The following is a 20,362-nucleotide window of genomic DNA, read 5'->3' as shown; positions in this document are numbered from 1 at the left end:
GTGTTAACTCCTCTGGAGAGTTATCACCGCTTGATTCTGAAACATCCTCATCAGGATGTGTAGTTTCACTTTCCCAGCCACTGCCCTCAGAATCAACGGTTTCCAAACCATCAGGGAAAAAGACATGTTCAGTAGCCTGTTCAGTTGCATCAGGAAATACAACCATAGAATCAGGGCCAGGCTCACACGGAGGCTGAACCCCAACAGCCGCCGCCTCCTTTCTCTTGCTGCAGCCCTGACGTCCTCCTCGGCCTCTTCCTCCTCCTCGGCCTCGGCGTCCCCCTCGCTCTCGCTCTCCTTTTCTCCGGCGCAGACGGCCGCCTGGCGCAAGCAGATCCTGCAGCAGCTCTCCGAACGGACGCGCAGGGAGACGGAGGACTTCCAGCACTACGAGCAGGCCGTCCAGCAGGTGAGGTGGGGGGGGGGGGGGGGGGAAGGATAGGGAAAGGGAGTGATGGGTGGAAGGAAGGAAGGAAGGAATGAAGGGTGGAGTGAAGAATGGATGGCCTCTGAAGCCAAAGTAATCAATGGCGATATTGGAAGGAAGGAAGGAAGGAAGGAAGGAAGGAAGGAAGGAAGGGTGGATGGATGGATGGATGGATGGATAGATAGATAGATAGATAGATAGATAGATAGATAGAAGAAATGGCAGGTGTCATTTTTCCTCCTTTCACGGAGGCAAAATGGATGGATGGATGGATGGATGGATGGATGGATGGAAGGGTGGATGGATCAAAGGGTGGAAGGAAGGATAGAAGGATGGGGGAATGCCCTTCAAGGGCCTCTGAAGCTAAAGTAATCAATGGGGATATTGGATGGATGGGTGGGTGGATAGATAGACAGACAGATAGATAGATAGATAGACAGACAAACAGATATAGATGAAATGGCAGGTGTCATTTTGCCTCCTTTTGCGGATCACCTTTTGTTTTGCCAAACTTGGAATTAGTTCTCATGGATCCGGACACAATAAGCCTGCTGGTGATTGATTGATTGATTGATTGATTGATGGATGGATGGATGGCTAAAGGGAGGCATTCCCAGAGTGCCCTCCCTATCCCTCTTTTCCGCCCCCCCTTCCAGTCCGTCTGGGTCAAGACGGGCACCCTGCAGTGGTGGCGGAGCTGGAAGCCCTACAAGTGGGTGGACGTGCGTGTGGCGCTGGAGCAGTTCACCGGCCACGACGGGGCGCGCGACAGCATCCTCTTCGTCTACTACATGCACTTCGAGGAGAAGAAGGTAAGGGCGTCCGGCAAAGAGGCCGGCAAAGGCAACCCCTGCTGAACATGCCTTGCCGGGATCAGGCCAGTGGGAGGCAGTTCAGGGCCAAAGGCAGGGTTTTCTCATTGCATAATATTTGCAACCTCCCCTTTCTTTTGCTTAGTGGAATTCAGGCCATTTGGAGGAAGTTTGGAGCAAAGCCCAGAATTATTTTCATTGCATAATAGTCTCACCCGCTGTTTTGGTCAGTGGAATTCAGGCCATTTGGAGGGTCTTTGGAGCAAAGGCCAGCTTTATTTTCATTGCATAATAGTCGCACCCCCTGGAATACAAAATCTATTGACTATTATGCAATGAAATGTGGTGTGTACTATGTTTTTTATCCCGCTGTCCCGGGGAAGTCTGAGGGAACGTGCACATGTGCTGTCGTCTATGTTTACATTGTTACAATGACCATGGGTTTAGGATGTGCATGTGTGCATGTGTGCGCCAGTGCCGCAGTGTAGGATCCAAATCAAAAATAAAACCACTTGCAAGATAGCGTTGTTGGACCTGGCTGCAATTGCTTTCACCTCTACAGAAAAGAAAGGCGCGACTAGTGTGCTTCCCTCGCCTCTGAGTTTCACACCCACTTCCCCCACCGGTTGCTCCACAGATTCCATAACGTGGTCTCCTCCTCCATCTGCTAGCCTCAGGGTGTCACGGAGAGGATTTATGATGTCTGGTTGATTCCTGACACTGGGTTGCTGTGTCTTTTCTGGGCTGTCTGGCCATGTTCAGAAGCATTCTCCCCTGACGTTTCGCCTGCATGTATAGGAGGCATCCTCAGAGGTTGAGTGTGACGGCGCGAGTGGCGCCACCTATGTGTAGAACTGTTAGTTGCAAGGTTTAAACTGTTGTTTCATGCTTAATCCTGCCCCTTTTTACACTGCTTATGTATAGTTGTATGGATTGGTTGCTTGTAGCTGTCAATCAGTACTGTTTGGCTCCACCTCTTCCTGCAAGAGGGGAAAGCTTCCTTTTTCTTCTTCATTCTGCCATCAGAGTTCGTACCAGATGGACGTGAGTAAGAGACCTGACTCTAAAGGACCCTGATTTAAGTTACCTCTTAGCCCCAGTTCTGAGGTTTATAACCCTTGGGGTTCATGCTTTATGTCCAGATCGTCCTGGACAATTATTGAGGAGACCCAGGCACCTTCGAGCCGGTTCTTTTGGCACCAGAGGAAGATCCTGAGTCTTCAAAACATAGGCCATCTGAACTGGGGTTGTGGTTTGCTCCGGCATTCGCAGCCATTGAGGAAGAGGAAACCTGGTGAGGCTTCTCAGCTTCAAACCCCTTGGACCCAGGACTAATTGAGACTGTAATGTAGGTTTTTCTTCACCCCTCTAAAGTTTCCAACTCATTGCTTTAAAGAACTAACTCTTTGAGATCAATAACACCTATTTTGAGTTGTTTACAGCATTTTGGGTTTTTGGGAGTTCCAGTTTCCTATAGGAGGGCAAGAGGCAATCCCCTGGGGGAAAGGTGCCACGTCCATCCCTCCTTTATTGAGAATAATAGCCCCTGTGAAGTCTCGGTCTAGCATTTCCCTGTTTGCTTTCTTGGACTGTTCCATTCTACTAGAGTTTAGAGTAGGAGCTTAGGCTCCCCCTATAGGCCGAGCTCTTTGGTTCAGCCCATTCTGCCTCAGAGCCTGGTGAAAGAAGACTTTTTGGCTCCATTCTTTTTGATCATAGTTTATAGACAGTTGCCAGATAAGTGTCTGGTCTGGCCTAGCAATTTGAACAGGCCATCCTAATCATGTATTTGCCTTAGAGTTTATAGATAGATAGTTTGTATTTGCCCTAAAGTTTATAATAGATAGTTCGTAGATAGTTGTATTTGCCATAGAATAGTTATAGATAGTTAGATAGATAGTTTATAGATAATATATGTAATAAAGGATAGATAATATTTGTCATAGGTAGATAGTTACATCATCCCCCATAGTGTATAGTTATATTTACCTCAGAGTTATACCATCATAATCAATCTTCACCTTTGTACATTGTTGTAATTCATCTTGTTTGTTTAGTAAACTCAATTTGGTTAAACTTAATCTTGTTTATAGAGTTTTATCTTGGGGGAATTATAGTAATTAGGGCATACCGATGGTCACTGGGAAAATAGCCAGACACATTTAGGTTTCTCTTTAGATCTTCCTGGTGTGCCATCATAGCCCCCAAGCGCGACGGCACATTGAGGTCTGTTGGAAACTAGGAAAACGGGGTTCCTATACCTGTGGAATAATCCATTTAATGGCCTTGCAGTTTTAAGGTGTGGCTTCTTACTGCCTGGGGGAATCCTTTGATTAGCTGACCCTGATTGTTTCTTGAGTTCTTTCTCCCTCCCTGGACATCATTCCACAGGGATATAAACCCCACTTGCCTAGCTTTCAGCAGACCTCACAACCTCTGAGGATGCCTGCCAGAGATGTGGGTGAATGCTTCTGGAACATGGCCAGACAGCCCGGAAAACACGCAACAGCCCTGTGATTCCAGCCATGACAGCCTTCAACAGTACCTAGATCCCTGACAGTCTGCCTGTATTCGTGTGTTTTTGCCAGTACATCCACGTGTTCCTGAACGAGGTCACCATCCTGGTGGAGATCCTGAACGAGGCCAAGCACTCCTTCGCGCTCTACACGCCGGAAAGGACCAAGCAGCGCTGGCCCGTCCGACTGGCCGCCACCACCGAGCAGGAGATGCGCGACTGGGTAAGACGGCCCACAGGCCGGAGGCATGGCTGAAATGGCCAACGTGTCAACGTCTTGATAGGACTGCACAACACCCTGTTCCCCCCAAAAAAACCCCATGGAACTGATAGTAATAGTAATAATGTTAGTTATATTAATATTATGATTATGCCTCCAAATTTTATTATTATTATTCCTCCAAACAGACATTTATTATTATCATATTATTATTATGCCTCCAGATTATTATTATTATTATTATTATTATTATTATTATTATGCCTCCTGTAACGAAGCGTTAATCCCACCGCTTGTCAACCAAAAATGTAAAGAAGCAGTGCTAATCTCACTAGATGCCACCAAAAATTATGTGAGGAAGCATTAATCTTCTTTAATGCCACCAATATTCTGTGAGGAACCTTCTTTCAAATATCTATTAAGCTGCCACCAATATGTTTAGAGACGCTGGTTTATGTCTCTGTTTATCTTTAGTTGGGTTGTGAGGTGATTTTGGTAGTGTGGAATGCACCAAGCATAACAGCAATGGAGGAGGCAGGTTTGAAATACAAAGAGAACAAGTTTTATTGTTAACAGAACGTAATTGTTGCAGTTTTGAGAGTTTGAACTTGGCACAAGGCTTGATGTTACAAAATGGCTGGTTTGAGATACTTTCAGGCTTCTGAATGTTACAAATCTACAAACTCCTTCTTTAGTGAAGTGCTTATACTATGTCAGAGTTCCCTATTGTGAATATCCACACGGTTTGCCCTATACTCGGAACAAACCACTGATCACCAGTCTTTCCTTACTGGCAATCCTGAAAACCCCCCTCTGTTAGATTCCTTTAACCTAAGCAATCTAACAAGGTAACACCTTCAGCTCTCTTGCTGAAGAAATATTCACAAATTCTAGGAACTACTGAATTCTCACAGCTTCACAACAGAGCCCTAACTGGCTCTCCTCTTCCCCGGGTCTCTTCCACCGGACTAAACTACTTTCCCCCAGAGTCCTTTCTTGACTCTGCTATTTCCCAGAGCCCTTAACTGGCTCTGCTCTTCTCCGGGTCTCCTCCACCGGACTGGAGCTTAACTGCCACTTTCCAACCTTTTACTCCTTTAGCTCCGCCCACCTCCTCTGCTGCCTTGTCTTGTCACCATGGCAACCTATCCCTCACAGCTAGGCCATGGCAACAAATGTAAACCACAAATACAGTTTTAAACACATTATAAATAACACTTTATAATAAACATTATAAATACAGTTTAAACACATTATAAATAACACTTTATAATAAACACATCTCTACACCTCCAAACAGACATTTATTATTATTATTATTATTAACATTTTCATTATTCTATTATTATTGTATTTATTACAGTAATATTATCACGATGCCTCCAAATAGACTCTTGTTCTTCTTCTTCTGTTGCCTTGTCCGTCCCCGCTGTTCTGCCCGCCCTCCGTGTCTGCGAATGGGCCTTCGTTGCACCTGGCTTGACCTGGCCTGGCCGGCCTCCCTTGCTGACCACCCGCCTTCCCGCCCGCCTTCCCGCCCGCCTTCCCGCCGGCAGCTGTCCGTCTTGAGCGCCTCGTGCTGCGAGGGGCGTCGCCTGCAGGGCCCCCCTTCCCGCCGCGCCATTTGGTCGCTCACCTGCAAGGGAGACGTCTTCGCCTGCGAGCCCAGCCTGCACCTGGAGGACCCCGCCCGCCCCGCCCCCTGCGACCAGATGTAAGCAGGCTTTGCCAAAGGAAGGCGTTCGCAGCCGGAAACACTGGCCGACTGTGGGTTTGTGTGAAGCCCATGCTAATGGTGCATTGAGCAAGCTTGAATAGTGTGAGCCAAGCCCTGAAAGAGTGAGCAGGCCGAAGCCCGTGAGAGCCAGTGGGCCAAAGCGAGTGTCGTCCTGAGGAGAGAGAGGCGAACCTCTGTGTGAGAGAAGCCTGTGGGAAGGCTCCACCATGTTGTAGAGAGAGTGCAACCATATTATTCCATAGGAGAAGCCTCCTATGGGCGAGACCCCCCTGGTCTGTGTGTGTTTGTTCTTCCTCTCCCTTTGGGCGCCTGGTGGGGGGCCACCCCGCTGCTCATGAGCTCCTCCGCTATACGATGATGGGGAGGGTCTTTTGTTGATAAGCGCCCTCGCCCAACCACGATGCATTGTGTGAGGCGCCAAGGGGGTGCGAGGACTCTTGTGTGAGGGAGGGCGGGTGGGCGGTGGTGGCGGTGTTTTCCTGACGGGGCGGTGGTTCCTCCTCGGCAGGTTCTGGCGCCAGGTGGGGGGTCACCTGCGCCTGGTGGAGAGCAACACCCGCGGCGTCGCCTGGGGCCTTGGCTACGACCACACCGCCTGGGTCTACACCGGAGGAGGAGGCGGAGGCGGAGGCGGAGGGAGCTCCTTCTCAGGTCAGACGGGCCGCCTCTCCCAAAATATCTCTCCTCTTAACCTTCCAAAAATGCAATTATATTGATATCAATATAAATAAAAATGTCATGTTAGTTTGTGGGATTAGCATAACTCAAAAACCTCTGGACGAATTGACACCAAATTTGGACACACGACACCTGTCAGGCCAACGAGTGACCATCACTCAGAAAAACATTGAAAAACATAACAGAAGGGACTTATAAAGCTAAAAAAAAAAAACCCAAAAGACGCTACTGCGCATGCGCAAAAATAACTCCCCCAGCAAACAAAACACACAGTAGTTCATCCACACTTTCTTCCGGACTACAGCTCCCAGAATCCCCCAGGCCAGGCCCTCTAATTGAGGAGGGGGATCCACAGGCGCTGCTTCCAAGACGCAAGCTGCCTTCTCCTTGGATTTCCTTGAGAGCGTCCCCATCCCGGCATATTTCCCATTTCCTATCCCTGGACTGCAATTCCCAGCCATCCTCTACCCCAGGGGTCCTCAAACTACGGCCTGGGGGCCGGATGCAGCCCTCCAAGGTCATTTACCTGGCCCTTGCTCAGGGTCAACCTAAGCCTGAAACGACTTGAAAGCACACAACAACAACAACAACAATCGTATCCCATCAGCCAAAAGCAGGCCCACACTTCCCACTGAAATACTAATCAGTTTATATTTAGGTTCTTGTGGGGGTTTTTTTCGGGCTATAGGGCCATGTTCTAGAGGCTTTTCTCCTGACGTCAGGAGAAATGCCTCTAGAACATGGCTCTATAGCCCAAAAAAACCCCCCACAAGAACCTAGTGATTCCAGCCATGAAAGCCTTCGACAATACAAGTTTATATGTGTTAAAATGGTTCTTCTTTTAATTATTGTATTGTTTTTAAGTGTTTTTTGGCACTACAAATGAGAGATGTGCATCAGTGTGCAGAGGAATCCATTCATTTTTTTTTCAAATTATAATCCGGCCCTCCAACAGTTTGAGGGACTGTGACTGGCCCTCGGTTCACAAAGTTCGAGGACCCTTGAGATAGAGAGAGAGAGAGATAGAGATAGATAGACAGGGTAGGTGGGTAGATCGATAGATTGGGAGGAGTGCTGGGAGCTGCAGTCCAAGAAGAGGTAGAGAAGGAAGAAAAGGGGAAAGGGGAAGGGAAAGAAAAGGAAGGGAAAAGGGAGGGAAGGAAGGAGAGAAAGGAAGGAGGAGAGGAAGAGGGAGGGAAGCAATGTGTGGCAGGTACAGCTAGTTTGAGGTAAGAAGATGGCCCTCATATAACATAATATACTGTACCATGCTATACTTGGCAGGTCTGGCCGGCAGCGGGGAGCACATGCACGCGCAGTCGGACGTGAAGTGCGTCTACATCTACGAGAACCAGCGATGGAACCCGGTCTCCGGCTACAGCAGCAGGTGAGGAGCAGCCCGAAATGGAAAGCGGACTCCCACGTTCTGCCCTTTGGGAGACTCTGCTGGGAGAACCCCAATTTCTCTCTCTCTCTCTCTATAGGGAGGTCATGGGCTCCCAGCAGACACCTGGCCCCTCTCCACGCTCACAGGGGGAGGGCTCAGGAAAGGGGCGTGTCCTTAAGGAGTGTCAGTCTCAGAAGAAGACGAAGGGGATTGGAGGAGGGGAAAAGGGAGGGATTTGAATAAAAAGGGGCGTGTCCCTGAGAAGGGATTGGAGGAGAGGATGGGGGGCATTTGAATAAAAAGGGGCGTGTCCCTGAGGAGCATTAGTCTAACAAGAAGGAGGGGATTGGGGGAGGGAGTGGGAGGATTTGAATAAAAGGGGGCGTGTCCCTGAGGAGGGTCAGTGGCTTCGAGGAGAGGCTAGGGACACATTTGAATAAAAGGGGGTGTGTCCCTGGGGAGTGTCAGCCTAACGAGGGGAGGGGCGGGGACGCCAAAGTGACAGGCAGGCAGGGAGGCCAATCGGAGGAAGAAGGGCTTTCCAGCTTCCTCATTGAGGACTGCAGACTTGTGCAGGATGTGGCAGGTCCCAACGTGCTTCTCTCTCTCTCTCTCTCTCTCTCTCTCTCTCTCCCAGGGGCCTCCCCACGGACCGGTACATGTGGAGCGATGCCTCGGGGCTGCAGGAGTGCACCAAGGGCAACACCAAGCCCCCCTCCCCGCAGTGGTCCTGGGTGAGGACAGACGGGGTCCCTTTGCCACACAGGCCAAGGAGGCATTTCGTGTTGAATCTGCATGCCAGTCGGACTTTTCCCAAGTGTGCCTCCAGCCAAAGACATAATATAATATTAACACAACATAATATAATGGAATATAACATTTGCATAAAGGCAAGTCCCCAAGTTGCAAACAAGATCAGCCTGCAGGTCCGTTCTGAAGTTGAGTCTGTATGCAAGTCGGAACAGGGGCATCTCTGAAGTGTAATTCCAGCCAATAACACAACATCACATCACATCAAACATCACATCAAACATAACACATAACATAAAACATAACATCATATAACATCACATAACATAACACAACACATAACACATCACAACACAACATAACATAATATAATATAAATGCCTAAAGGCAAGTCACCTCCAGGCTGAGGAAGGTGGTATATAAACAGGGTAAATAAACAAACAAACAAACAAATATATAAATAAGTCTTCAAGATACAAACAGACCTCAGGCCTTCGCTTTGGGGCCCTTGACTTAAGGCATCCCTAGGGAGTGTGTGCAGATATTTGTGTGTGTGTATGTATATATGTGTGTGTTTGTATATGTGTTTATATGTATAGATATACAAATGTATGTATATGTGCTTGTGTACCTATGTGTATGTGTGTATATGCATACTTATATGTGTGTAATGTATGTGCACATGTGTATGTGCATATGTGTGTATACATAAATGTGTGTGTGTGTGTGTTTGGTGGGGAGTCCCTGCTTTCAGCCCCATTTCCTTATTCCTGAAGCCCTTCCTCCCTTTCTTCCTCTTCCAGGTTTCCGACTGGTTCGTGGATTTCAGCATTTCCGGTGGAACGGACCGCGAAGGCTGGCAGTACGCGGCCGACTTCCCCGCGTAAGGAACACGGCCTTCCCCTCTCGTTCGGAGGGCATTTCCGCCCCTCTTGCCGGCATGGCCTTGTTTCGCAGATCAGACTCAATGTTGTGTTTCCTCTTATTCCGGCAGCTCTTACCACGGACACAAGACTATGAAGGACTTTGTGCGGAGGAGGCGTTGGGCCAGGTAAACAAACAGCGCACGTTCCTTTTTTAAAAAAAATTATTTATTTAAAAGTTTTGTATACCGGCTCAGACCGGTTTCCAACCATAATATCACAGACAATCAATAAAAACATCATAATACATATTACAGTAAAACATTAAAACAGCCATTACAATCAATAACTACAATGGTCAGGCGTCACACTAAAATCGATTATACATCATCTTCCATCCATATCTCAGGGTGTTGGCTCACTCATCGAAAGCCTGTCTCCATAACCACGTCTTCACCTGTTTCCTAAATGTCAGGATAGAAGGGGCGGTTCTGACCTCCAGTGGGAGAGAGTTCCAGAGTTGCGGGGCCACCACCGAGAAGGCTCTGTCCCTCGTCCCCACCAGACACGCTTGCGAGGCCGGTGGGACCGAGAGCAGGGCCTCTCCAGACGATCTTAATCATCTTGATGGTTCGTAGGGGATAATACGTTCAGAGAGGTAAACTGGGCCAGAGTCGTTTAGGGCTTTCTAGGTCAACACCAGCACTTTGAATTGTGCTCGGAAGCGAATTGGCAGCCAGTGGAGCTGGCGTAACAGCGGAGTGAGTGGTGTGCTCCCTGGACCCAGCACCCGTTAGTAGTCTGGCTGCAGTCTTCAGAGGCAACCCCACGTAGAGAGCGTTGCAGTAGTCTAAACGGGATGTAACCAAAGCGTGGACCACCGTGGCCAAGTCAGACTTCCCAAGGTACGGGCACAGTTGTTGTTGTTATACCTGCTTTATCTCACCTGCTAGAAACTCCAATCAGCTAGGTATCCATTATTATTATTATTATTATTATTATTATTATTATTATTATTACTACTACTACTATTACTATTATGTTTATTTATACCTTGATTTATCTCTCCCAAAGGAAACTCAAAACAGCTATGTATCTATCTATCTATTATTATTATTCTTATTATTCTTATTATTACTATTATATTTATTTATATCCCGCTTTATCTCTTCCGAAAGGGACTCAGAGCGGCTTAACATAAAAGCATCAGCGTGCAAGTTAAAACATACCAAGACGCAAGTGTCAAAAGAGGGTGGAAGACGCACCCAAGGTTTTCCTCTCCATGGCGCACTTTTTGTCGCTGCGCATGACATTCTCCAGCAAATGGGGGTTTGTTTGTGGTTTCAGGGTTTTGCAGGTGGAGTCGTGCCTTAGATTCAGGTGGCGCACGCATGGGACTGGAGCGAACGTGGCGTTGTGTGGCAAGCCCTGCTGAATAAGCCTTGCCGACCAGCCCCCCCCCCCCCCACACACACACACACCCCTCCTTGCCAGAAGCCAACTTGAGAGCAGCCTGCAGTCGAGTGCGTGCAGAGTTTCAGCCTTCCCTTCTGTTTGCCTTTTGCCAGGAAATGCAAGATCGTGACCAGCGGTCCGTGGCTGGAAGTCCCTCCCATCGCTCTGTGGGACGTGTCCATCATCCCCCAGTTGGAGGAGGAGGAGGAGGAGGAGGAGGAGGAGGAGGAAGCAGCGCACGTGGCGCTCTGGGCCGTCAGCGACAAGGGAGACGTGCTCTGCCGGCTGGGCGTCACGCCTCAAAACCCCGCCGTAAGGGGCACGACAGGGCGGGAGGGCAAGGGCGGGGGCTCCCAGGGGCCATCCAGTCCAGCCCCCTTCTTCGTTTCTGCCTTCATGCAGGAAAAGAACCCTAAAAGCCCCCCGGGCAGATGGCCATTTGGCCCTTGTAATGATAATATTATTAATAATAACATGAATAACAATGGAAGGGGCTCCCAAAGGCTTTTATTGTGTGTATAGAGAGATAATTTGAATTATTATTATTTATTTGAATTATTATTAATCAACATTTCTATGAATTATTATTATTGCTATTATTATTATTATTATTTACTAGCCCTGTTGTGGTTGTGATTCCGTAGGGCACGTCGTGGCTGCACGTGGGGACGGATCAGCCCTTCCTGTCGGTCTCCATAGGGTCCTTCCACCAGGTCTGGGCCGTCGCGCAGGACGGATCCGTCTTCTTCCGCGGCTCCGTCTCCCCAAAGAAGCCAGAAGGTAGGCGGGTGGGTGAGCGGGTGGGTGAGTGGGTGGGTGAGTGGGTGGGTGGGTGGGTGGGTGAGTGAGTGGGTGGGTGGGTGGGTGAGTGGGTGAGTTAGTGAGTGGGTGGGTGAGTGAGTGGGTGAGTGAGTGGGTGGGTGAGTGAGTGGGTGGGTGAGTGAGTGGGTGGGTGGGTAAGTGAGTGGGTGGGTGAGTGTGTGGGTGAGTGGGTGGGTGAGTGAGTGAGTGGGTGGGTGAGTGAGTGGGTGGGTGAGTGAGTGGGTGGGTGAGTGGGTGAGTGAGTGGGTGGGTGGGTAAGTGAGTGGGTGGGTAAGTGAGTGGGTGGGTGAGTGGGTGGGTGGGTGAGTGAGTGGGTGGGTGAGTGAGTGGGTGGGTGAGTGGGTGAGTGAGTGGGTGGGTGGGTAAGTGAGTGGGTGGTTGAGTGTGTGGGTGAGTGGGTGGGTGGGTGAGTGAGTGAGTGGGTGGGTGAGTGAGTGGGTGGGTGAGTGAGTGGGTGAGTGAGTGGGTGGGTGGGTAAGTGAGTGGGTGGGTGAGTGTGTGGGTGAGTGGGTGGGTGGGTGAGTGAGTGAGTGGGTGGGTGAGTGAGTGGGTGAGTGGGTGGGTGAGTGAGTGGGTGGGTGAGTGAGTGGGTGGGTGAGTGGGTGGGTGGGTGAGTGGGTGGGTGAGTGGGTGGGTGAGTGGGTGGGTGGGTGGGTGGGTGAGTGGGTGGGTGAGTGGGTGAGTGAGTGGGTGGGTGAGTGAGTGAGTGGGTGGGTGGGTGGGTGGACCAGCCGGCAAGCAAGCAAGCCTATTGCAGCCCCTGCATAAATAATAATAATAATGATAATGCTGGAGTTGGAAGGGGCCCCAAAGAGGGCCGCCCAGTCCAACCTTCATCTGCCTTCATGCAGGGAAAGCACCATCAAAGCCCCCCAACAGATGATCCTCCAGCCTCAATAATAGATGATTAATGATAATAAGAGTTGTATTGTCGAAGGCTTCCATGACCAAAACCAAGGTCACAACAACATCTGTTATAGAACTCCAATATGCCGATGATAACGTATGTGCACATTCAGAAGACCTACAAGCCATTCTAAACACCTTTGCGGAAGCCTCTCATTGAACATCGAGAAAACCCAAAGTGCTCTTTCAGCAAAAGTCACCGGCCAACCCCTCTCCAATGCCAGAAATACAGCTTAATGGTGGAACACTGGAAAATGTTTCCTTTTGGCAGCCACCTCTCCACCAAATTCAACATTGACACCGAAATACAACACCGCCTGAGCTCTGCAAGTGCAGCATTTTCCTGAATGAAGCAGAGAGTGTTTGAGGACCGGGACATCCGTAGGGAGACCAAGGGGCTTGTCTATAAAGCCATTGTCCTACCAACCCTGCGATACGCCTGCGAGACATGGACTGTCTACAGATGTCATACGCGACTTCTGGAACCATTCCATCAGCGCTCCCTCCGGAAAATCTCTTGGGAAAACAGGCGGGGAAATGTCCGCATGGTGGAAGAAGAAGCAAGACCACCAGCACTGAAGCGATGCTCCTCCGCCATCAACTGCTGGACTGAAGGCCAACTCTGCTGTGCGAATGGCCAAAGACCACCGTCTCCAAAAGCAGCTACTCTACTCACAACTCAAGAACGGGAAACGTAATGCTAGTAGACAGAAAAAGAGATTGGAAGATGGGCTTCAAACCAGCCTTAAAAACTGTGTCATAGATGCCTAGAAAGAACTGGGAAGCCATGGCCCTGGAGCGCTCTAACTGGAGGTCAGCTGTGGCCAGCAGTGCTGCGGAATTTGAAGAGGCACGAATGGAGGGCGAAAGGCAGAAACGTGCCAAGAGGAAGAAGGCGCGTCCTTGTCGGGACCGCCTTCCATCTGGAAATCCATGTGCTCATGGTGAAAGGGCACGCGGTCGATGATAGGGCTCCACAGCCACCTACGGACTCACGCCAAGGCACTCAACTTGGAAGACCATCATCCCCGGGCGACGAGGGATCGCCTCAGCAAGTGGCCCAGGGTGTTCAACCCCTGTGCCGGCAGGACTGAAGGTCGCAGGTTCGATCCGGGGAGAGGGGGATGAGCTCCCTCTATCAGCTCCAGCTCCTCATGCAAAGGGGACATGAGAGAAGCCTCCCACAAGGATGATAAAAAAAACATCAAAAATCATCCGGGCATTGTCCCCTGGGCAATGTCCTTGCAGACGGCCAATTCTCTCACACCAGAAGCGACTTGCAGTTTCTCAGGTCGCGCCTGACACGACAAAAAAAAAAAAAACCTCAACAAGTGAAGCCAGCCGTACTTTTCCCCATTTAAGCCTCTCCCAAAATGGGTGCGCCTGGGGATCGCAAGTGTGTCTGACGTATTTCTGTGACTGCCGGTGGGGCTGCGTGTCGGGTGCGCCTTGCAATTGGCGGCGTGGAAGAGTGTGCGTGTGCGTGTGCGTGTGTGTGTGCGTGTGCCAGGGCTGCCTCTGGTGCGTGCGTGTGCCCATGCGTGTAACGCTGACCCCTCCTCTCCTGGCGCAGGCGACGGCTGGTACCACATCCCTTCTCCTCCGAAGCAGAAGCTGAAGCAAGTCTCCGTGGGAAGGACCTCTGTCTTCGCTGTGGACAAGAACGGTGAGACAGAGAAGGAGAAGGAGGAGAAGGAGGACCACCCAGCCTTCCTCTTCTTTTGGGGCTCATCCACACATTTGGTTTTTAGGTCTCATGCACCCCTGTTGCCCTATTGACTCGAGTCTAATGAGCCATCGAAGCAAATGCGCTCCCCCATTTCCAGCCATGGGGCGCCTCTAGTGGCGCAAGGAATCTGGTGCCTCCCCAAACTAGAAATCCCAGGGTTGCATCGCATTGATGTTCCAAGGGAATTCAGTTAAGTCAATGGAGCCCCACGTGCGCCTCCCGAGGCAGCTCCCGCTTTGGCTCCGCGCTGAGGTTACCATCATTTTGGAAAGGGGAGCATTAGAGTCGACTCAATAAATAATAAAAGACTCCTAAAAATAATTTTTATTTATTTATTTATTTATTACTAGGCTTGTATCCCGCCACTCTCAATCTGGCTCGGAGCGGTTTACAGCAGTAGATTAAAGCAATACGACCAACTATCTTTCTGAGTAATCACGAGAATACTCATAAAAATAATCAAAAATATTAAGAAAAACAATTATTAAAATAATAATAAACGATTTAGAAATCTTCATAAAAAAATTCAGAAAAATATTCTCAAAAACCATAAAATATTCATGAAAAAAATCACCAAACTATTCATAAAAATATAAAATATTCACAAAAATATAAAGTATTCACACACAAAAAAACAGGAAAACACTCATTAAAATAATCAACTATATTCACCAAAAAATCAAAGTATTCATAAAAATAATCATGTAAGCCTAAAATAATAAATATAAAGTATTCACAAAAGCCCCCGGTGGCAGTGGGTTAAAGCACTGAGCTGCTGAGCTTGTTGATCGAAAGGTCGCAGGTTCGATTCCGGGGAGCAGCGTGAGCTTCCGGTGTCAGCCCTAGCCTCTGCCAACCTAGCAGTTCGAAAACATGCAAATGTGAGTAGATCAATAGGTACTGCTCCAGCGGGAAGGTAACGGCGCTCCATGCAGTCATGCCAGTGGCCACATGACCTTGGAGGTGTCTATGGACAACGCTGGCTCTTCGGCTTAGAAATGGAGATGAGCGCCAGAGTCCCAGAGTCAGACAGGACTGGACTTAATGTCACGGGACTACCTTGACCTTATTCACAAAAAATGTTCAAGAAATATTCATTAAAAGAATAAATGATTCAAAAATAATCCTAACTATATTCACAACAATATAAAATATTCACAAAAACCTTTTGCAAAAAAGAATTTTGAAATATTAAAAAATATATAATTTTAAGAAATTAAAAATTTGCAAAAAAAGGGGGAATTTTGAAATGCTGCTTGTGTGGTCTTCCTTCCGTCCTTAGGTAACCTGTGGTACCGCCAAGGCATCACGCCCAGCTACCCGCAAGGCAGCGCCTGGGAACACGTTTCCAACAACGTGCGCAGAGTCTGCGTCGGACCCTTGGACCAGGTCTGGCTGCGCCAGCATCATCACAATGGGGGCATCGCTCCTCTCTTAATGGCAGCCTCTCCTCACATTAGAATGGGAGCCTCTCCTCTTGCGATGGGAGCCTTTCAGAGAACAGCAGTCGGTTCAGTAAAGGCTTGCGGATGCTGCCGAGTGATTCCTATAGAAGAGGAGAGCGGGAGGAGGGCATTGGGGCCATGCTAACATGTTGGCCATCATTTCATCATCATCATCATCATCATCTTCTAATTATTATTATTATTATTATTATATTTATATTTATTTACACCCCTCTTTTCTCTCCACAAGGAGATCCAAAGACACAATAATTATTGTATTATTAAGTTATATATTATGATAATCCTGTATTATTATATTAATATTGTTATATTATTGTTGTATTATAATAATACTAAAATAATTCTATATTATTATTATTATTATTTTGCAGTCAAATATACTTTTCTCCATTTTTTTAATAGAACTAATTAGGAAACTTGTTGACATTGATAACCCAGAAACAAAAACCATAGTGTTACATAAAGTTATAATAATGTATTATAATAATTATTATAAGTGTATATTACTCTTGCATCATTATATATTATTATTGTATTATTAAGTGATATATTATGATAATCCTGTATTATTATATTAGTATTATTATATTGTTATATTATAATAATACTAAAAATAATTCTATATTATTATTGTATAACTATATTATTATTATTATTATTATTTTGCAGTGAAATATATTTTTCTCCATGTTTTTATGATAGAACCAATTAGGAAACAAGAACATTGATAACCCAGAAACAAAAATCATGGTGTTACATAATGTTATAATAATATATTATAAGCGTATATTATTCTTGCAACATTATATATTATTATTGTATTATTAAGTGATATATTATGCTAATCCTGTATTATTATATTAATATTATTATATTATTAATGTTATAATAATACTAAAAATAATTCTATATTATTACTGTATAACTATATTATTAGTAGTAGTAGTATTTTGCAGTCAAATACATTTTTCTCCATGTTTTTATGATAGAACTAATTAGGAAACAAGGACATTGATAACCCAGAAACAAAAATCATAGTGCTACATAATGTTATAATATAATAATATATTATAAGTGTATATTATTCTTGCATCATTATATGTTATTATTGTATTATTTAGTGTTTTTCTAATTTTGTATTGTACTTCTACTAATAATAGCAATATATTATTGTTGTTGCTGCTGCTGCTGCTGTTGTGTATATGATGATGATGACGCTAATGAATTCCCTGTGGTTGCAGGTGTGGGTGATTGCGGACAAGGTCCAGGGCAGCCACAGCCTGAGCTGCGGGACCGTCTGCCACCGGCTGGGCGTGCGGCCGGGGATGCAGCCCAAGGGACTCTCCTGGGACTACGGCATCGGGGTGAGCCAGAGGGAGGAGAGCGGTGGCCGGCCGGCCCTCTGGCTGTCTGCCGGGAGGGGTCGGGTGCTGTCACTGCGGCCTGGCTGGGGTTGGGCCAGATGTCCTCTGGGGCCCCTTCCAGCAATAGGACCCTGGGGCCCTGAAGTCGCTCCATGGAGCTTAAACCAGGGCAGGAGCAGAGGCATCAAAGGGGGGGGGGTGTCCCTGGAAGTGTCACTCTTGACAAGAAGACGGGATAAAAAGGGTTTGAATAGAAAGCAGTGTGTTGTCCCTGATAAGTGCCGGGGGAGGGATTTGGATGAAAGGGGGCGTGGGGAGACGAGGCATCCCCTGCCGGCTTATCTGATTCCTCGATGAGGACTACAAACTTGTGTGTGGGGATGCACCTGAGTCCTGACCCTCTCTCCTACTCTCCTGCAGGGAGGCTGGGAGCACATCACGGTCCGAGGGAATGCCACGGAAAGCTCCAAAGCCACAATGCAGAGCACCCCTGCCCACGAGGAGGAGGAGGAGGCGGAGGAGGAGGGTCCTGGCGGAGGAGGAGGAAGAGGAGGAGGAAGAGGAGCTCCCTCTTCTTCTTCTTCTCGGCCCAGCGCCGTCTTGGTGGAGGTGACGCAGGCGCCAGGTGGGAACGCGGCCCAGTGCTGAGCGCTGCCTCTTCCCTCCCACGGATCCCTCCGGCACCACAGCCACGCAGAGAGAGAGAGGGGGGGGGCGTGGGATCCCTGGGAGCCATAGTTTCCCAAGCAAGCACTCAGAGTCTGCGCAGGAGGCGGGATGTCGGCGGGACCGGAGCCCCTTTGTGAATGTAGAGGCGCCTTGCAGGGAACACACGTGGGAGTTTATTTATTTCCTGGGGGGGAATGTGTCTCTCGTGTTGCCTCCGCACAGGCCGGGGCCAACTCTGGGAGTTTTGAGCTGCAGCTCCCGCCAGTGTCAGAAACATAATAATAATAATAATAATAATAATAATAATAGTAATAAGGACTCTATTTTTCTACCCCGCTTCTGCCTCCACCTCCACCTCCCTGAAGGGACTTGGGGGGGGGGGGGGGGGGGCGGCTCACGTGGGGCCAAACCCAATCAACAAGAGTTAAAAACGCAGCCCATTAGAATGCACAACATCAATTTAAAACCACACAAAACAACCTTATTAACAAAATATAAACCAAGCATGAAAACCAACAGCAATAGTGTAATGCAAGTCTCGAGATGGGTGGGTGGGCGGACGGGTGCCCAACCCTTGAGAGGAGGGGGCTTCTGAGGGAAGAGCCGCGGAGGTCGTGTGGCGACATCAAGGAGAAGAGCAATCGGAGAAGGACTGTTCTGACTTTGAATGTAACCGTAGTAAAGTGCATGGCCAAAATTTTGGGGGAACAGCCTCGTGTGAAGCAGAACGGAACATCCCTGCCTTTGAGTCCTTGCAGAAGTTGGGCAGGGGGGGTGCTCGCCGGACGTCTCCTTGGGAGGGCATTCCAGAGCTGGGGGGGGGGGCACCACCGAGAAGGAAGGAAGCCCCCTCCCTTGCCCTCACCCACCGCGCCTGTGACGGAGGTGGGAGCGAGAGAAGAGACACCCCCCCAGAGGATCTTAACGAACTTGTAGGGTCATAGTAGGGGAAGTGGAACCATTGAGAGCTTCATAGGCGATGACCCGCACCTTGAATTGGGACTGGAATCTTATTGGCAGCCAGTGGAGCTGTTTGACCAGGGGTTGACCGCTCCCTGTAATTTGCTCCAGTTCACAACCTGGCCGCTGACCTTCACACCCGCTGCAGTTTCCGGGCCGTCTTCAAGGGCAGCCCCACGTAGAGCACGTTGCAGCAATCCAATCTAGAGGTAACTGAGGCATGGACCACCGTGGCCAGACTTAACTGTGGAAAGAACGCCCTCCCAGCCACCGCTGACCCCTGAGCATCAAGCGCCAGCGGTGAGTCCAGAAGGAGCCCCATGCACACTGCGGACAGGTTGCCGCCCTTGACCCTGACCGGCCAGGCGACTGACCAGCCCATCACAGCAGCCAGGCACCGGTCCAGGATCCGAGGGGCTTCCTTGGAATTAGAGTTGCGTGTCGTCCGCCTGGAGATGGCACCGAACTACAAATCTCCCAATGCCCTCGCCCTGCGGTTCCATGTAGATGTCGAAAAGCGTGCGGGAAAGGACCTTGGGACCCCACAGGGCAAATTGGGCCAGGGGTCCGAGCAGGGGTCCCCCAGCTTGACCGACCGTGTGTGGCCCTCCAGGAAGGAGCGGAGCCACGTCAACGCAGCGCCCACAAGGCCCGTTCCGGAGAGCCGGCCGAGAAGGAGAGCGTGGTCAGCGGTGGCGAATTATTCATAGATATATTCACAAAAAATACTTAGAAAAATGCTTTACAGAACATTCAATCATAGAAATAATCTCAGTAATATTCCCACAACAATATTCATAAGAATATTTAGAAAAATATTCACAAAGGGTAATTATAGAAATTATCACATAAATATTCATAAGAACATTTAGAAAAATATTTAGAAACATGTCCATAAAGTATAATGAAATTATCACAGAAATATTCCTGCAAAAATATTCATAAGAATATTTAGAAAAATATTCACAAAGCGTAATCCTAGAAATTATCGCAGGAATATTTGTAAAAATATTTAGAAAAATAGCAAGTTCTTGTGGGTCTTTTCGGGCTGTATGGCCATGTTCTAGAGGCCATATTCCGGCCATGAAAGCCTTCGACAATACATTTAGAAAAATATTTAGAAAAATGTCCACAACATATAATCACAGAAATATTCCCCCCAAAAATTGCATAAATATTCATAAAAATACTTAGAAAACTACAAAATATTTGCAGAAATACTCACAAAACTGATTTCAGAAATAATAATAATAAACATTCATTAAATTATTCTCAAAAATAATCATAAAAATATCCACAAAAAACTTAGCAGACATATTCACAATAATAATAATAATAAATATATTTCAGTAAAATATTCACAGAAATATTTGCAGAAATATTCACAAGAATATTCTCAAAATTAATCACAAAATTATTTGCAGAAATATTCACAAAAATAATCATGGAAATGTTCACAGAAATAGTCACAAAAATAATCAATGAAATATTCACAATAATCTGAAAAAATTTTGCAGAAATATTCACAAAAATAATTTCAGAAATAAGAAAGATATTCATGTAAATATTCACAAAAATACTCAAAATTATTTTCAGAAACA

The 20,362-nt window shown here is 47.7% G+C and overlaps 1 protein-coding gene across 1 annotated transcript in view; it reads left to right on the top strand.

Moving 5' to 3' along the window:
• LOC137097952 (tectonin beta-propeller repeat-containing protein 1-like) overlaps positions 1-20,096 on the top strand; it is a 40,500-nt gene extending 20,404 nt beyond the window's left edge. The window contains exons 11-25 of the mRNA XM_067473438.1: positions 234-409; positions 1,084-1,239; positions 3,828-3,977; positions 5,531-5,688; positions 6,221-6,363; positions 7,675-7,777; positions 8,415-8,511; positions 9,331-9,410; positions 9,522-9,578; positions 10,959-11,157; positions 11,490-11,625; positions 14,147-14,239; positions 15,585-15,691; positions 17,010-17,132; positions 17,553-20,096. Of these exons, the coding sequence (XP_067329539.1) occupies positions 234-409; positions 1,084-1,239; positions 3,828-3,977; positions 5,531-5,688; positions 6,221-6,363; positions 7,675-7,777; positions 8,415-8,511; positions 9,331-9,410; positions 9,522-9,578; positions 10,959-11,157; positions 11,490-11,625; positions 14,147-14,239; positions 15,585-15,691; positions 17,010-17,132; positions 17,553-17,780 (2,006 nt within the window). The 3' untranslated portion in view covers positions 17,781-20,096. The remainder of the gene's footprint in view (positions 1-233; positions 410-1,083; positions 1,240-3,827; positions 3,978-5,530; positions 5,689-6,220; positions 6,364-7,674; positions 7,778-8,414; positions 8,512-9,330; positions 9,411-9,521; positions 9,579-10,958; positions 11,158-11,489; positions 11,626-14,146; positions 14,240-15,584; positions 15,692-17,009; positions 17,133-17,552) is intronic.
• Positions 20,097-20,362: the final 266 nt, after the last annotated feature.

The sequence above is a fragment of the Anolis sagrei genome, chromosome X (assembly GCF_037176765.1).
Source record: "Anolis sagrei isolate rAnoSag1 chromosome X, rAnoSag1.mat, whole genome shotgun sequence".
Taxonomy (NCBI): Eukaryota; Metazoa; Chordata; class Lepidosauria; order Squamata; family Dactyloidae; genus Anolis; species Anolis sagrei.
Note: the sequence above shows the minus strand (reverse complement) of the source record. Positions and strands in the feature narration are given on the sequence as shown.